This window comes from Labrus mixtus, chromosome 17, assembly GCF_963584025.1.
Source record: "Labrus mixtus chromosome 17, fLabMix1.1, whole genome shotgun sequence".
NCBI lineage: Eukaryota > Metazoa > Chordata > Actinopteri > Labriformes > Labridae > Labrus > Labrus mixtus.
The window spans coordinates 8,171,154-8,184,278 of NC_083628.1; the positions used below are offsets into that span (position 1 = coordinate 8,171,154).

Sequence of the window (13,125 nt, forward strand, 5' to 3'; positions counted from 1 at the left end):
CTATATATACAATCTATCTATATACAATTTGCTATACTATTATTATTATTTATATATATTTTTTTCTTCTTAAAGCTCTCCCTCATCCCTGTACCTTTTGAAAATCATTGCTTTGTACATGTCATTTCATTGGGCTCATCAATTGTGACACTTTTTAAAAAATAAATATGCAGGAATGACACAACATATATCCAATGCAATAAATATCCTGGGAACCAAAGCAGTATCACTAAATATTTACAGTCTATGTAAATAAACCCTATTCCAACCAAATGTTGTGTTTTTACTTTAAATTAAATGAAAACGAAAAAAGGGAACATTGTGCAGAATGTAGATGAATTGTATCAATGTTTAAGAAAAATGTAGTAACTTCAAAACTTTAATTAACTTCTCACTCATTCATTGCAATTAGAAGTTCCCTTGATCGTGTAGTCCTAAAGAAGGGCAACACAATTTCGTTTTGACACATTCAGTAACTCTCAAGCTTATGGAACTTTATATAAATTAATTTGTTCTTAAATCAACCTATTTATTAAAAAAACCTCATTATTGCCACAAGCAGGTTAATCTTACCATTAAATATTGTAGTTCCAGTACTACCTTTGTATTATCCTAAGTAAAATATAATAATAACAAAAAAAACGTCAATACACATAAGATTCCAGCATTCAGAGTTTTGTGATAAATTATGGTACAGGAGTATTGAAGCAATACATACTTTAAGTATAAATGATAAAAGCATGAAAATAACCTGTTACTGTAGGCCTACAGCATATTATGCTATTACTGTTATTACTGATATATAAACATATTTTAGTGTTATTTGTTTTCAATTTCAACTATTCATAGAACTATCGAACAAAGCATGGGATTGTAAAATAAGATAAGATAAGATAAGATAATCCTTTATTTATCCCACAATGGGGAAATTTACATTGCTACAGCAGCAAAGAGCAAAGATTGCAGACAAAAATTGAACACAGTACAATTTAAATGAAAAAAAAGGAAAATTAAGAATGTACAAAAAATAAATAGATACTAAAAAATAGATTTAAAAAATAATCTATAGGCCTATTGAATGAATTGCTGATAAGGTACAAACTATTTATTTATTTAACATACATTTATCCATATCAACGATGTGTGACAGCTGTCAGATAATTCAGATGAAACAAACTTAGAACTCAGTCTCTTTCAAAGTAGTTGATTACATACCGGTATACTTAGTTAGCCTACTTTCCATTACAAACAGCCCTCTTGCCTTATACATTACTTACTTACTTACTTACTTACTTACTTATACAATACTTATACTGTATTGAAAAATTTCTTTATGTCTTTATTTCGAATGATTAAAAAAATAGATGAAAATGAATAAACAAATGGAAAAAAATCTGTATAAAATAAAATAAAAATGTCAATATAATACACATTTGACTCGGTCGAAAAGGGATAGGAAGAAGCCTAGGCCAAGTCCTACCCCCATTCTTCACCATTAACAAATGCAAAATCCAATAAAATAAACTAAACGGACAATACAAAAAAAATACTCCAATCGAGCTATTAAGAAAAGTTAGTTTTATACTTCTTCCTACTCCTTTTCAGGCATATCAATTGAATATATGTAATTTTCTTTTTCTTTTTTTGTGAAATAATTTGAACATTGTTTTTTGTTTATTGTATTTTCATGCTTTTCATTTTGTTTTGTATTTTTGATATGTTTGATTTTATTTGATATGTCTGAAATAAATTGAATCAATTCAATTCAATTCAAAAATAATAATAAAGTAATATATTGATAATATTGGGGATAATGATAACCCTACCTCTACTTTTGCCCTGTATCTTCATGCTGTAGTATTAAAGTTGGGCCACCGGGGGCGCTAGACCGGGTAAGAAGAGACCGGAAGTGGCGCATGTAGCTTTGTGAGAGACGGACGGCTGATGGAGACATTTTAAAATAAATACATAGCTAGCTGCTAACAGGCTAACAGGGCTCGGGGAAAGGTGCGAGCACACTGCGCCAAAAAACACCTTTCAAGTTTTAAAGAAGTGAAGTGTATTTATCAGTGCGTTGTTTATGCATCGTTACTCAGTAAGACTGCACATTTTTGAAGATGTCGAAAAGTCTGACGGTGGGAAAAGAGAAATATAACTAACGCCTTGGTAAGTTGAAACTAACGCCAGCCGTTTTGAATGCTAAGTTGGCTACAGAGATAACGCGAGCTGATAGCTAGCTTCTGACATTATCCTGCTTGTTACGCCTCTGGGTGGCTAGATACCACTTCCATTTTTAGGATCCTGCGAGGCAGCTGCCCTGCAACGCGAACATTTTTGCATGACTTGTCGTCTTCTTCTCGCCAAGTTTATTGCAGAGTTGTGAGGTTATGAACGAGGTTAGCGCTACTACGCAGCTAAAAGTAGTGTCTGAGTGACGAGCCTGCTTTAGCCCCGGCTAGCTGAAGTTACAACCAACTTAAAGTGTTTAGTCCACGAATAAATGCTCTATATTATAAACACTAATTTTCCTAAAAATAAGCCTCAAATACGTTTCTAGTCAGTGTTTTTATGCAAGGTTAAGAAGGAGGGAAAGGTAGCATGGGGATGCCACTAGTGTAGTGTTTGCAGAGATCTTTTTATTTATCTTAAGAGAATAATATTTATTAATGTCTAGGGCTATATTTTATAATCTTTACCAAGTACATTAAGCCATTGTAACTGCCTTATATTTGATACTAACTCACATTGAAAGTTCACATCCCAGTTGCAAAATCCAGAAGGGCAGCCAAATTTAAAAACGAATCTTATTGTTATGAAATTGCCTTGTGTCAATATGCCCCGTAGGTTAAATGGCTTTCTCAGACTGTCCAATTTAACACTGTAAATTGATGGTAGTGATTTGTCTTTTCTTCTTCTAGGTAAGCTCCTGTCCAGGCACATTGGTCCATGTTTGTTGGACCTTTGGGCTCTGGGCTCAACTAGCATGAAGATGGCTGATTCAGAAAAGGCAGAGGAATTTGTTGATGCCGAGTGCCCCCTAGAGTGCCTTGATGAAGCACAATCAGCCACAGCTTCTGTTCAGGGAGAGCAGGACGAGCACCTGAAAACAGAGACCACCACCAGTACCAGCTCACCGCCAAGGGAAAAGGAGGGAGACAGCCCATTGAATACAGAGGGTGAGCAGAGTCTCCTCTCCATGCCATGCCTGATGAAGGAACTCCGCAGAGACTCGCCAGAGTCCCAGACTGCCTCCACAGGGAGTGACAAGCCTGTATCACGTCATATCTATGAGAGTGACTCCTCAAATCCCTGCATGCTATCCCCCTCATCCAGCGGCCACCTAGCTGACTCAGACACGCTCTCCTCAGGGGAAGAAGGTGCCGCTCCTCCTGCAGGAGAAGATGCCAACATGGAGGCGTCAAATGATCCAGGGCAGGCAGCAGGAAGGCAAGCGTCTGCCACGTCTACAGGGGGGAGGAAGTCCCGGCGATCACGCTCGGAGAGTGAGATGCCTCCTAATGCAATGGCCGCAAAGAAAAACCGCTGCCAGCCCACCACAGCTGCCGCGGGAGGTCAGGAAAAACAAACCAACGGCAAGCTGGGAAAAGTGAAAGGTCACCGGAGCCAGAAACACAAGGAGCGGATGCGTTTGCTGAGGCAAAAACGAGAAGCAGCAGCGCGGAAGAAGTATAACCTGCTGCAGGACAGCAGTACAAGTGACAGCGAGCTCACATGTGACTCCAGCACTAGCTCCTCTGAGGATGACGATGATGACACTTCAGGAGGCAGCAAGACAATCAAGACAGATATTTCAGGTAACATCCAATGTTTTCTGCACATGCTTTTAGAATAGTATCAATGCTACTGTCCAGGGTTACAGTAAAAACAACTTGGTTATCCCATGTTAAGCATTGTATCCGATAATAGAAAAAACATTTAGTGTGTGACAATCAAAATGACTTTATTTAAAAATGGCTTTTCTTTAAATTTAAAAGCAAAAGGACCACATGACAGAGCTTTGCAAACCCTTTTTGTAATAATCAATTAGAAAAAGTCCTTCTTTGTGTTTGTTTTATCAGTGACCTTTTTGTGTTTTTTTTCTCACTCATCATCTGTCCTCATTCACCCTGTCTCTAGATTTTTTAACTCTTCATTTTAGAGGAGTCTATATCCTGTCACTTGTAGTAAAACAATATTTGATTTGTTAGAACTTTATCCCATTGTCTGCATGCTGTGGAGCTCTAGTGGACATTCTTCAACTCATTGAACGACAGATAAACCAAGTTCTGGTAATCTAACCTGAGTTATGTGTTCTCGGTTCAACAAGTGAGCCAGTTATATCCTCTGACATTTTTCCCTAAATAGACAATGGTGTGTGCTGGCAGAAGCTGCAAGACTCATTAAGTGTATTCCGCTTTTCTTTCTTTGCCTGCAGCTTTTGAATATATTCTTTAGGACTATCATACACTTCACTCTGCCCACACAGGAGGCGAGGAAGATTTTAGAAAACTTAACACAGGTGGTTGTATTTTCTATAACGAGTTACGCAGCACCCTTTGAGGAATCTGATAGCGCTGTGTCTCGACTAGAACCTACCGGATTGTTGCATACAGCTTTGACCAAAGATAGCTGCAAACTAAATTCTGGCACATGGTGTCTCTACAGAAGAATAAACATAAACAGTATTGTTGGCACAGCGGCCCTCCTTTTTTCACTAAGTTAATCGTGTCTTTCCTGATCTCTTGTGTGAGTTGAGTTCTCCATAAGTTGTGACTAGCAATTTGTAGCTAAAAGAGGGGATGTCTGCTTCTGCTGTTGGATAAATTACTTTTTAAATTCTTAACAGATCTCTTCACTGTGTTTGAATGTCATGAAAAGAAGCTACATTGGTTCTAGTAGGCAGTATTAATTAAGATATTTATGTTGTTTGTGTTTTTTGATAATTAAGTTTGTTTTGAGAGTGCTACTTGTTTTTCTAGTATTTTTTTTGTTCAGGTGCACTATAAAGGTCTTATACAACGTGCATTCTTTTGGCTTAAACTAAAAGATTTTTGAAGTTGCAGTAGACAGAGTAAGACGTATCTGTAGCCATTTATCATAGTGTATATTTTTTTTGCCACATATGGATGCATTCACCTCCTTGAGCCTCAAGTTACACATTTTCCTAACCACAATCACTCAGCTACCAGAAACATCCAATTTTCTTCTTTAGGGCTCTGTACCACATGAAATGTTTTCAACCATTTTTACATCGTGCACACAGATATGAGTACTACAGCTGCATGATGTAGTCCATCAGCATGTAAACAGTCGATCTGCACGTAACCAAAAACAAACTCATTTTCTCTTTAATGCAAAAGTCCAACTCCAAAGCATGAACGTGCTACTGTATTTTCTTATGGCTTGGCCTCAATGTCTTTAAAGCTGGCTTCAGACGTGCATCGGAGAGATCCAGAGTGGGCGCCCAGATTCATGGGCTGCTGGACAGCGGTACGTGGGACAGAAACGGCATCGGCAGTGTCCTGGAGGAGGCCATGACGCGCTTTGCTGTGATGCAGCGCCAGACTGAGGAGCGCTTCCGCATCTGGATGGAAAAGCTTGCACATCTTGACTCCGACGACTCATCCAAACGTTCAAGTGATGCCCACGAGGGTCAGCAGCAGGGTGGACGCCCATCCCCACCCAGTTCCTATTTGCCATCATCGGAGTCTGCAGAGACTATGGCTGCCTACATGTTGGCACGAGAGAATAACACTCTCACCCCCACTCCCATAAACAACAACATTCTACCTGAAGTGACCACTCAGAATGGAAATCTAGGTGTTCCAGACCCCGGTCTCCTGAATGTTTAGATTACATCTACACCACTCCTCGCTGTTTTGGACTTTAATCTTACCAAGTGTAGAACTAGTTGTAGGGATCATGGAAAAGGGTATTATAGATAATTGTTGTGAGGTCACTAAGCAAATACACCCTAACCAGCAGCTGGGCCGGAGCTGCTCATTTGATCTGGACTCTCTGCAGACTTGAGACTTGGTGCATCTGCTGACACTGAATCACTGTGAGACTCTCTGAATAATTCAACTCACCTGTTTGATTTCTGCTGAATCTGTGACACGGACACAGGCCAAATCTCTATAGACTCTTGAGTCAGGGCTCTTATTCTACTGCTTAATGTATGGCTTGTTAGGTTTTTATGGAGCAGTTGTGCACACATACACACACGTACACTGAGAAGCTGATTACGTCATTCACATAGACTGTGCTTTACAACACCTGGCAGCCATCACAACAGTGATAAAGTGGGGTGCTGCTGCTTAATAGCATGTGCCTTGTCATTCTGACGTCATGCTGGGAATGATAAATAGAGCATCATAGTATTCATCATACTATTTCTTTAAAAAATTAGGTTTCACTATCTACATAGCCCTTCATTTTCCTGAACTATGTTTGCACTTTGCTTAAAAGTGGTTCAGGACTTAAAAAATGTTGGCAACCTTTATTTTGGTGGCATAGCTTTACTAACATCAAAACATTTTAAACATAGATTTGCCTATAAATATAAAGACAAAATGCTTACCACTAAATGTCTTGATTTGAAAATATTTAGATATGTTTTTTAATGTTTGCCTTTCTGTTACATTTGCTGCTATCGCTGCGTTTGTGCAGTAACAAGAAACTAGTGAGGGAGAAGTGACTCCTAATGGTTATTTGTAGTAGCGTATAGATTATGGATTTCAGATATGGCATGGGTTCCAGTGTTGTGGCTATCAGCTACAATGTTCAGAACCTCCAATTTTTACTCGTATAATATTCGTTACTACTTTATTTCGTTACTACTATATTCACTGGTCTGCCGGCTTGGCCTGTGTCTGCAGCTTGACTTTAAACTGAAAAACCCAGGCATCAAACTAACAAATACACCGCGGTGATAACAGCTGTGGTATGGTGCATGGCAATGTTTACTGACTTCCTAAACCTGACTGATCTGAGTGATCATGTGGCCTTCTCTGGTTCAGATCCTATGGTCTTTTGAGGTGGAAACACTCCTCCTCAACCCCTTCCTCAAACTACTTTTACTGATGTGGATGGCTAGTCTCACTACACCGCTAACAACATCCAGACATAATGAAGGATTCATTGGCCTAATCATGTTTCTGATATGAAATACCATAAATATATTTCATATCGTGTAAGGATGTTGAAAAAAGAAGTGTTACATTTTCAGTATGTGTATATGTAGCCCTATGACTGTCAGTTTTACACAACTGAAGGCTGAAAGTTCCCCCACCTGTTTGCATGTGATTATATTAGTATATAGAATGTACAAGGCCAAATTAGTTTCATCAGCAGCATGTGTGCAAGGTGTACCTTTGCTTATGCTGATACATGGTGACTGACCGGACATTTGATCTGTTTAATTGCCTTTTTTGGCCTTCTGTCTTGTTTCAAGTTGTTATATTAATTTGTTTTTGTTTGATTCTGCTTAAATACTAGGGCTGCCCCCTAAAAGTTGATGACTATAATCATAAGTCAAGAAGACTCAGGTTGACTCTTGATTTGTCAGTTGGATCACTGAATCACTCTGCCATATTTCACTGAAAAGTAAAAAAAAAAAAAAAAAAAACAGCACGACGGCCTGTACATTTCAAAAAATCGTTATAGTTCTTAAAGTGCAGGTAAATTATCTAAACACACCTGGTAATTCAAAAAGGTGTAAATACTGAGTAAAGAACTATCGCTCTACAATTCCAAGCTGAGAAGCTTGCAAACATATTCAATGATTGTTCCAGTGGTGTGGTCATTGTTAACAATATACATCACAAATATTAAAGATGGTCTACGTCAGGGACGGACTTAAAGCACTGGAAAGGTAGTCTTCTGGAAATTTTTAAATGTAAGAGAAAGATGCCTCTTACAGGTAAAACATGAGTCTCATCTAGGCTTATACACAAGGTTGGTGTGGTGCATCACAATAAAAAGGATAAATAGTCAAACTTTTTTTTTACCAGCCAAATCAGATTCGACTGACTAAATTCTGAGTGGGGTACAGCCCTTATAATTACTTTGCTCACTGGCCAACTGGCATCAGCGGAGATGCGACATGCAGAAATGCCTTGCAAGTGACAAACACCAATGCTTCATCTTTGCCATTAAACTTTAATTTTGAATCAACTGTTCTGTCGACATGTTAAAGTGAGCCCTCACAATCACACACTGTGTGCATTAGAAATAACACTAAGGACAGTCAATTGTTTACCAAAGAACTATCCTGGTTTACATGAGTCCTTTTCTATCTCTAATACATGGCCTTTAAATCCCTTTCTCTGGTAACCCTGGTACCTTCCTATTGCAGCCCGACCAGCTATTCATAGGCAGCGTTCTGTTATAGTACATGCTGTCCAGACCAACCCTCTCTCACAAACAACACAGTATACACACACATACCCAAAGACACGTCTGGGTAGCTGTGTTAGTGTGTGTCTCTCCCAGGGACTCCTTTTACAGGGTAGAAGAAAGATACATGTTTCAGCTCTTCCACTTCTGTTGTTTTGGCCTTTTTACTTATGTGACAAAATTTATTTGACAGATTAAGATAATTTTGAAGTGTTTTGTAATGATTGTATTCTAGTGTAGTTTTTATGTGAATGGCTGTTATTTTAAAAGCAATAAATGGAGAGAAAAAAAACTGTTGCACAAAGTTTATTGATACAAACACTCTAATATTAGAAAAGACTCACTAGTTAAGCATCCTAAATATTTCTTCAACTGTTCATGTTTTATTGCTGAATGGATGAGCCAAAATGAATGAGCCAAACTGTTGGTATATATCTGGGGCAATAGGGTATGTTTCCATGTTCTTTTTCATATAGGAGCTGCAGCTAGCTGGGCTATGGATTCAAACAGTCCTACTCCTCCCAGGCATGATTTGAATAATAAAGTGTTTTCTTTGTTTCCTGCAGACGGGCCTCCAGTAGTGGGTCACTATGATATTTCAGACACTGATTCTAACCAGGAGAGTATGAGTGTGGAGACAATCCGGCCCACGGTGATAAAGCATGAGCTAAAAACACACAGAGGCCAGGATATGGCAGCTCACTCTGGGTGTATAAGAGCTCTGAGCTCTATCTCAGGTCAGTTACAAACCCGGTAAATCCAAACTGATCATTTCCTCTCAGTGAAGACAGAACATTTAGAGGCATTGGTGTCACCAATAAGCAACGTGCTATGTGGGGAGACGGTCTTAATAATCTCAGCAAGACGCCTTTCTGAAGCCTTCTTCTTGCTACTGGCTTGGTGCTTTAAAAAAAGTCTTATTCCGCCTTCCTTCTTCCAAAACAACAAATTGACCTTTCTGACTGACTAGCTTGCAGTGTCAAAACTCGAATTTAAAGTCCACAATGTTATGTTTTGTCCAATGTGTCACTCCCTGCCATGTCTGCTAGGCTAAGTGTCAGATTCATCATTGTTTTCTTCTTTTCCATGTCAAGGCAGCTGCAGTCTTTATGTGTCAGCGAGGCCTGAAGCTCTCTACTGGTTGGGTGCCCCTCACAATGTGTGACTGTTCCTCTTTTGATTTGTTTCAGGCCACGTGGAGGCAGAGCTGTCGCACAAGGAGGGTTCCATACACAACAAGGGCCAGATTAACATCGCTTCCTCTGACAGTGAAGTGGAAATTGTCGGAGTGCAGGAGAAAGCACGGTAAACACTGTCTTTAGGGGTACTTTCAAAAATATAACTTTTATTGAAAGTGAAATGTCTCCTCCGGTTTAACGAAAAACTGTCTGCTTTCTTTATGAATTTGTTTCTAAATGTAGATGTGCTCATCCATGCGGAGGTGTGATAAAGAGTCTCTCCTCCTGGAAAGACAACTCAGTGGAGCAGTTAAACAGCACAAATCAAGCCCAACTCTGGACTACTGTTTCCCCTCAGCCCAACTGGGTGTCTCCTCCTGAGGTGGTGGACCTCACACTGGATGAGGATGCAGGACACAAATACCTACTTTAAACAAGTTGTACACTGAAGACTCCTTGTTTCTTCCTCTCGGTCCTCCTCATCCCTCTTGCCTTGCCTCCATGTTACGACTGAAATCCTTCCTCTTGTCGCAGCCTCGCCTGTAATCGCTCATGGACTCCTGCTCCAGGGCTTTTTTTTTTTTTTTTATACATACCTTTAAACAATCATGTGTATCAGAGCCATTCTACTGACATGATTACCTGATCTTAGCTTGGATTTAGTTTTAATTAAATGGCACATCACTTCAAGTGCAGGTGGAAAAGTATGTAACAGTGATTTATCTGTTAATGATAGCAATATTTTTCATTTAATACCTCATTTACCCCTTAAAAATGGATGTGAGCAGGCATTTGTTGTTCTGTGTTGCAAGCTCTATGGTGAAAACTTCAAGTTGCTGCTTGAGAGCATGTCAGTATAATGTCGTGGCTGTGGACCTTCTCCACCACAGACTCCAAAAGGCATATTTTCAGACTTGATTTCAAATTTAATTTGTATTCCCCTGCATTTGATACAAAATGGCAGCTGGTACATTTTTTGTTGTACAGGAGACAGTAGATTGATTACAAAGATTGCTTTGTACACATCTACGGTCAATTTTATTTCAGAAGTCTCACCACTGGTTTCACATGTAGGTCAGTCTAGGTTTAAAGCTTTGCTCTTCTATACTGCTCTCCGCATAGGTACAGCCTGTGATCTGTTTCGTCAGGAAAGTCTTCGGTTCATCTTAAAGAAATAGTTTGACAGTAGGGGAAAAGTGCTTATTTGTTTTCATTGTGAAGAGTTGGACTTTGAACCAGTTCTATATCTCTCAATTCAATACAAGGCTCCATAAAGCAGATGGTTAGCTAAGATTAGCAGGCTAGAAAAGGAGGGAGACAGCTAGCCATGCTCTATTCAAAAGCAACAAAATGTACCCAGCAGAACCTCTTGAGCTCACCTATTAACTTGCTGATATCTCCTTTGTTTAATCCATAAAAAATGCAGTGTAAAAAAAACAACAATTTTCTGTTTTTGTGGGGGTTATTTGCTAGAAGTTTTCCTAGTTGTGAAAACGAACTGCTGGTTTAATCGAAACTCTGATGGGAACACACTACAAAATAAGACTCATTTTCAAGACAGCACTTCTGTATTTGAACACGGTGATGTTGGCAATAGGTTTCAATCCAGTTGTTTTAACACTTATTTTTATGTTGGAAACAACAGAGTCTGCGAGAGTCCCGTGGGTAGTAGTTACCAGTGAATGTATGACTGGGTGCACTAATTGTTTGCATGCGTATCCTGAGTGGATGCAAACACCTTTAATCCTCTGGGGACCCCTTTTTAAAACAACTGGGAAAAGGTATTTTCCACTGAATACTGCAAATCAAGATGGCCTGAATGCCTTGAAATGTGCACTACTTTCTTTTAGAATCTTCTAAAGCGTATTCTTTTACCTTGCAGAGCAGTGGGTTTTGCTATCTCAACAGTAAATATTTTAATAATAGATTTGAATTTAGCACACTGAAAAGGAGTAAACGCGGGGTGGCGTTTGTGTCAAGATGTCGGGAAGTTATAGAAAAAGCTTTTACTGTATGAACTGTTCTTTACCCTGATCCTCAGGGCCTGTTTCCTCCTCCCTTCTCTGTGCTCTTATTTCTGTGTTCATACAGTACTGCAGTCATGCTGGTATTTTTTTTTGTTAATCAGTGATCTAACTTCAAACACTGTTTTAAAATGAAACATTTCTTTAATTTCATGAGATACCAACTTGTCTGTCTTCTACAGGATGCTTGACAATTGTAGAGTCCAGTAATTTAACTTCTGCTGGTCACAGAAGGGAAGGGAAAATGTAATCTAAGGAACTAAACCAAAGCCTAAATGGATTTTTTTTTTAATTTTCTTTCCCAATTTTAATATACTTTTCATTTGGAAGTCAGTCTTTGTTACATGAGGGGACAAGAATTCCATTTCAAACTCATGACACGGCTTATATTTTTAGTTTTTTGCTTTGGCCAGTCTTCTCCACTTCATTCAACTACCACTGTGATGTCTTTTACCAGACCACTCCTGCTTGCAAAACCCATTTCGCTTTTGTTCCTTAGGATTTTTATGAATTGTTTGTAAAACTCATGTCCTTAGTGATAGAGGTTTGGTAGAAAACTTGGGCAGTGATGCTCAACTATGGTTGCACATAGCATGTCTGGTCACGTTTTTAACCTCATGTCCGATATTTTCCTCACCACATGTAATTTAGCCTCGCTCTTCTGTTCTTCTGTTTGTTTTGTTTTATTTTACTGTCAGTATTTTAAATTTAAAAAAAAAAAAGGTTGTTTATTTTGTTGCTTCTGCAAGTCCTTGACTTCCTTGAAATTATGTCTGTAGAACAAAAAAAGAAACTATTTTAAAACTAAATAAATAGAGCGTTATTTAATGATCCTCTTGTACAGCTTTTTATTTCTTATTCCGTTTATTTATTGTTCAGGCAGGCTGAGTACTCTTTGGTCTCGTGTGTGACTTTCAGAGCTTTTAGTAGAACCCAATAGATAAAGGATTTTGAGACTGTTACCCATTTGGATTTAAGAGGTGAAAATGTATTGACTGCTGATATGGAAGCCAAATGAGCTAGAATTAAATATGGGACTTTCACCACTATAAATCTGCAAACATACTAAGCTACTTAGAAATCACTACTTGCTTTGCAAACAGAGCTGAGAATATTGCCAACTATAGCGTTTGAGCACAGGTGAACTTTGTGTTGACACATTCTTTTAATTCTTGTTTTCTATATTATGTGTTCTAAAATTACATTTTAATTTTTAACCCCAGTACGAAAACCTTTATGTTGGAATTGATATCTGTGATGGGCTCAAATTTGCAAATAATATCTGCCTACTTAATACACTGGTGGGCCTCTAATGTCAAGTGCCAAGACTAGGAAGAGATAAATTACTACTGAAGATATTTTTTTAATCATTGAAGTTGAATTGATCTTTTTCAGTATACCAGTGTTTCTGAGGTGTGGGGAGTAAAGACAGAGATATTTCTTTTTGTATTTTCTAGCAGTTCGTAGAAGTCAGAGTAGTTATTTGTAAACATTGTTACTTAAATTGTTCTTTAGTAGTTCTCTGT

General features: G+C 38.5%; 1 protein-coding gene across 3 annotated transcripts; it reads left to right on the plus strand.

Moving 5' to 3' along the window:
- The first annotated feature begins 1,916 nt into the window (after positions 1–1,916).
- On the plus strand, positions 1,917–12,430 carry ark2n (arkadia (rnf111) N-terminal like PKA signaling regulator 2n). 3 transcript variants are annotated; one of them, XM_061062049.1, is made up of 5 exons: positions 1,917–2,166; positions 2,919–3,815; positions 8,964–9,134; positions 9,588–9,702; positions 9,819–12,430. In XM_061062049.1, the coding sequence occupies exons 2-5, from the start codon at positions 2,984–2,986 to the stop codon at positions 10,006–10,008; spliced, it is 1,308 nt and encodes a 435-aa protein (XP_060918032.1). In that variant the 5' UTR covers positions 1,917–2,166; positions 2,919–2,983; the 3' UTR covers positions 10,009–12,430. The 3 variants fall into 3 exon arrangements, with proteins under 3 accessions (XP_060918032.1, XP_060918033.1, XP_060918034.1); XM_061062051.1 differs by lacking the exon at positions 8,964–9,134 and having other exon boundaries at positions 1,920–2,166; XM_061062050.1 differs by lacking the exons at positions 8,964–9,134; positions 9,588–9,702; positions 9,819–12,430 and adding an exon at positions 5,425–8,957.
- The last annotated feature ends 695 nt before the right edge of the window (positions 12,431–13,125 follow it).

Bases quoted from the DNA above. Each gene is read 5' to 3' on its own strand.
- ark2n (XM_061062049.1), top strand. From the start codon at position 2,984: ATGAAGATGGCTGATTCAGAAAAGGCAGAGGAATTTGTTGATGCCGAG. The intron at 3,816-8,963 runs GTAACATCCAAT...TGTTTCCTGCAG, and splicing joins AATCAAGACAGATATTTCAG to ACGGGCCTCCAGTAGTGGGT. The intron at 9,135-9,587 runs GTCAGTTACAAA...GATTTGTTTCAG, and splicing joins AGCTCTGAGCTCTATCTCAG to GCCACGTGGAGGCAGAGCTG.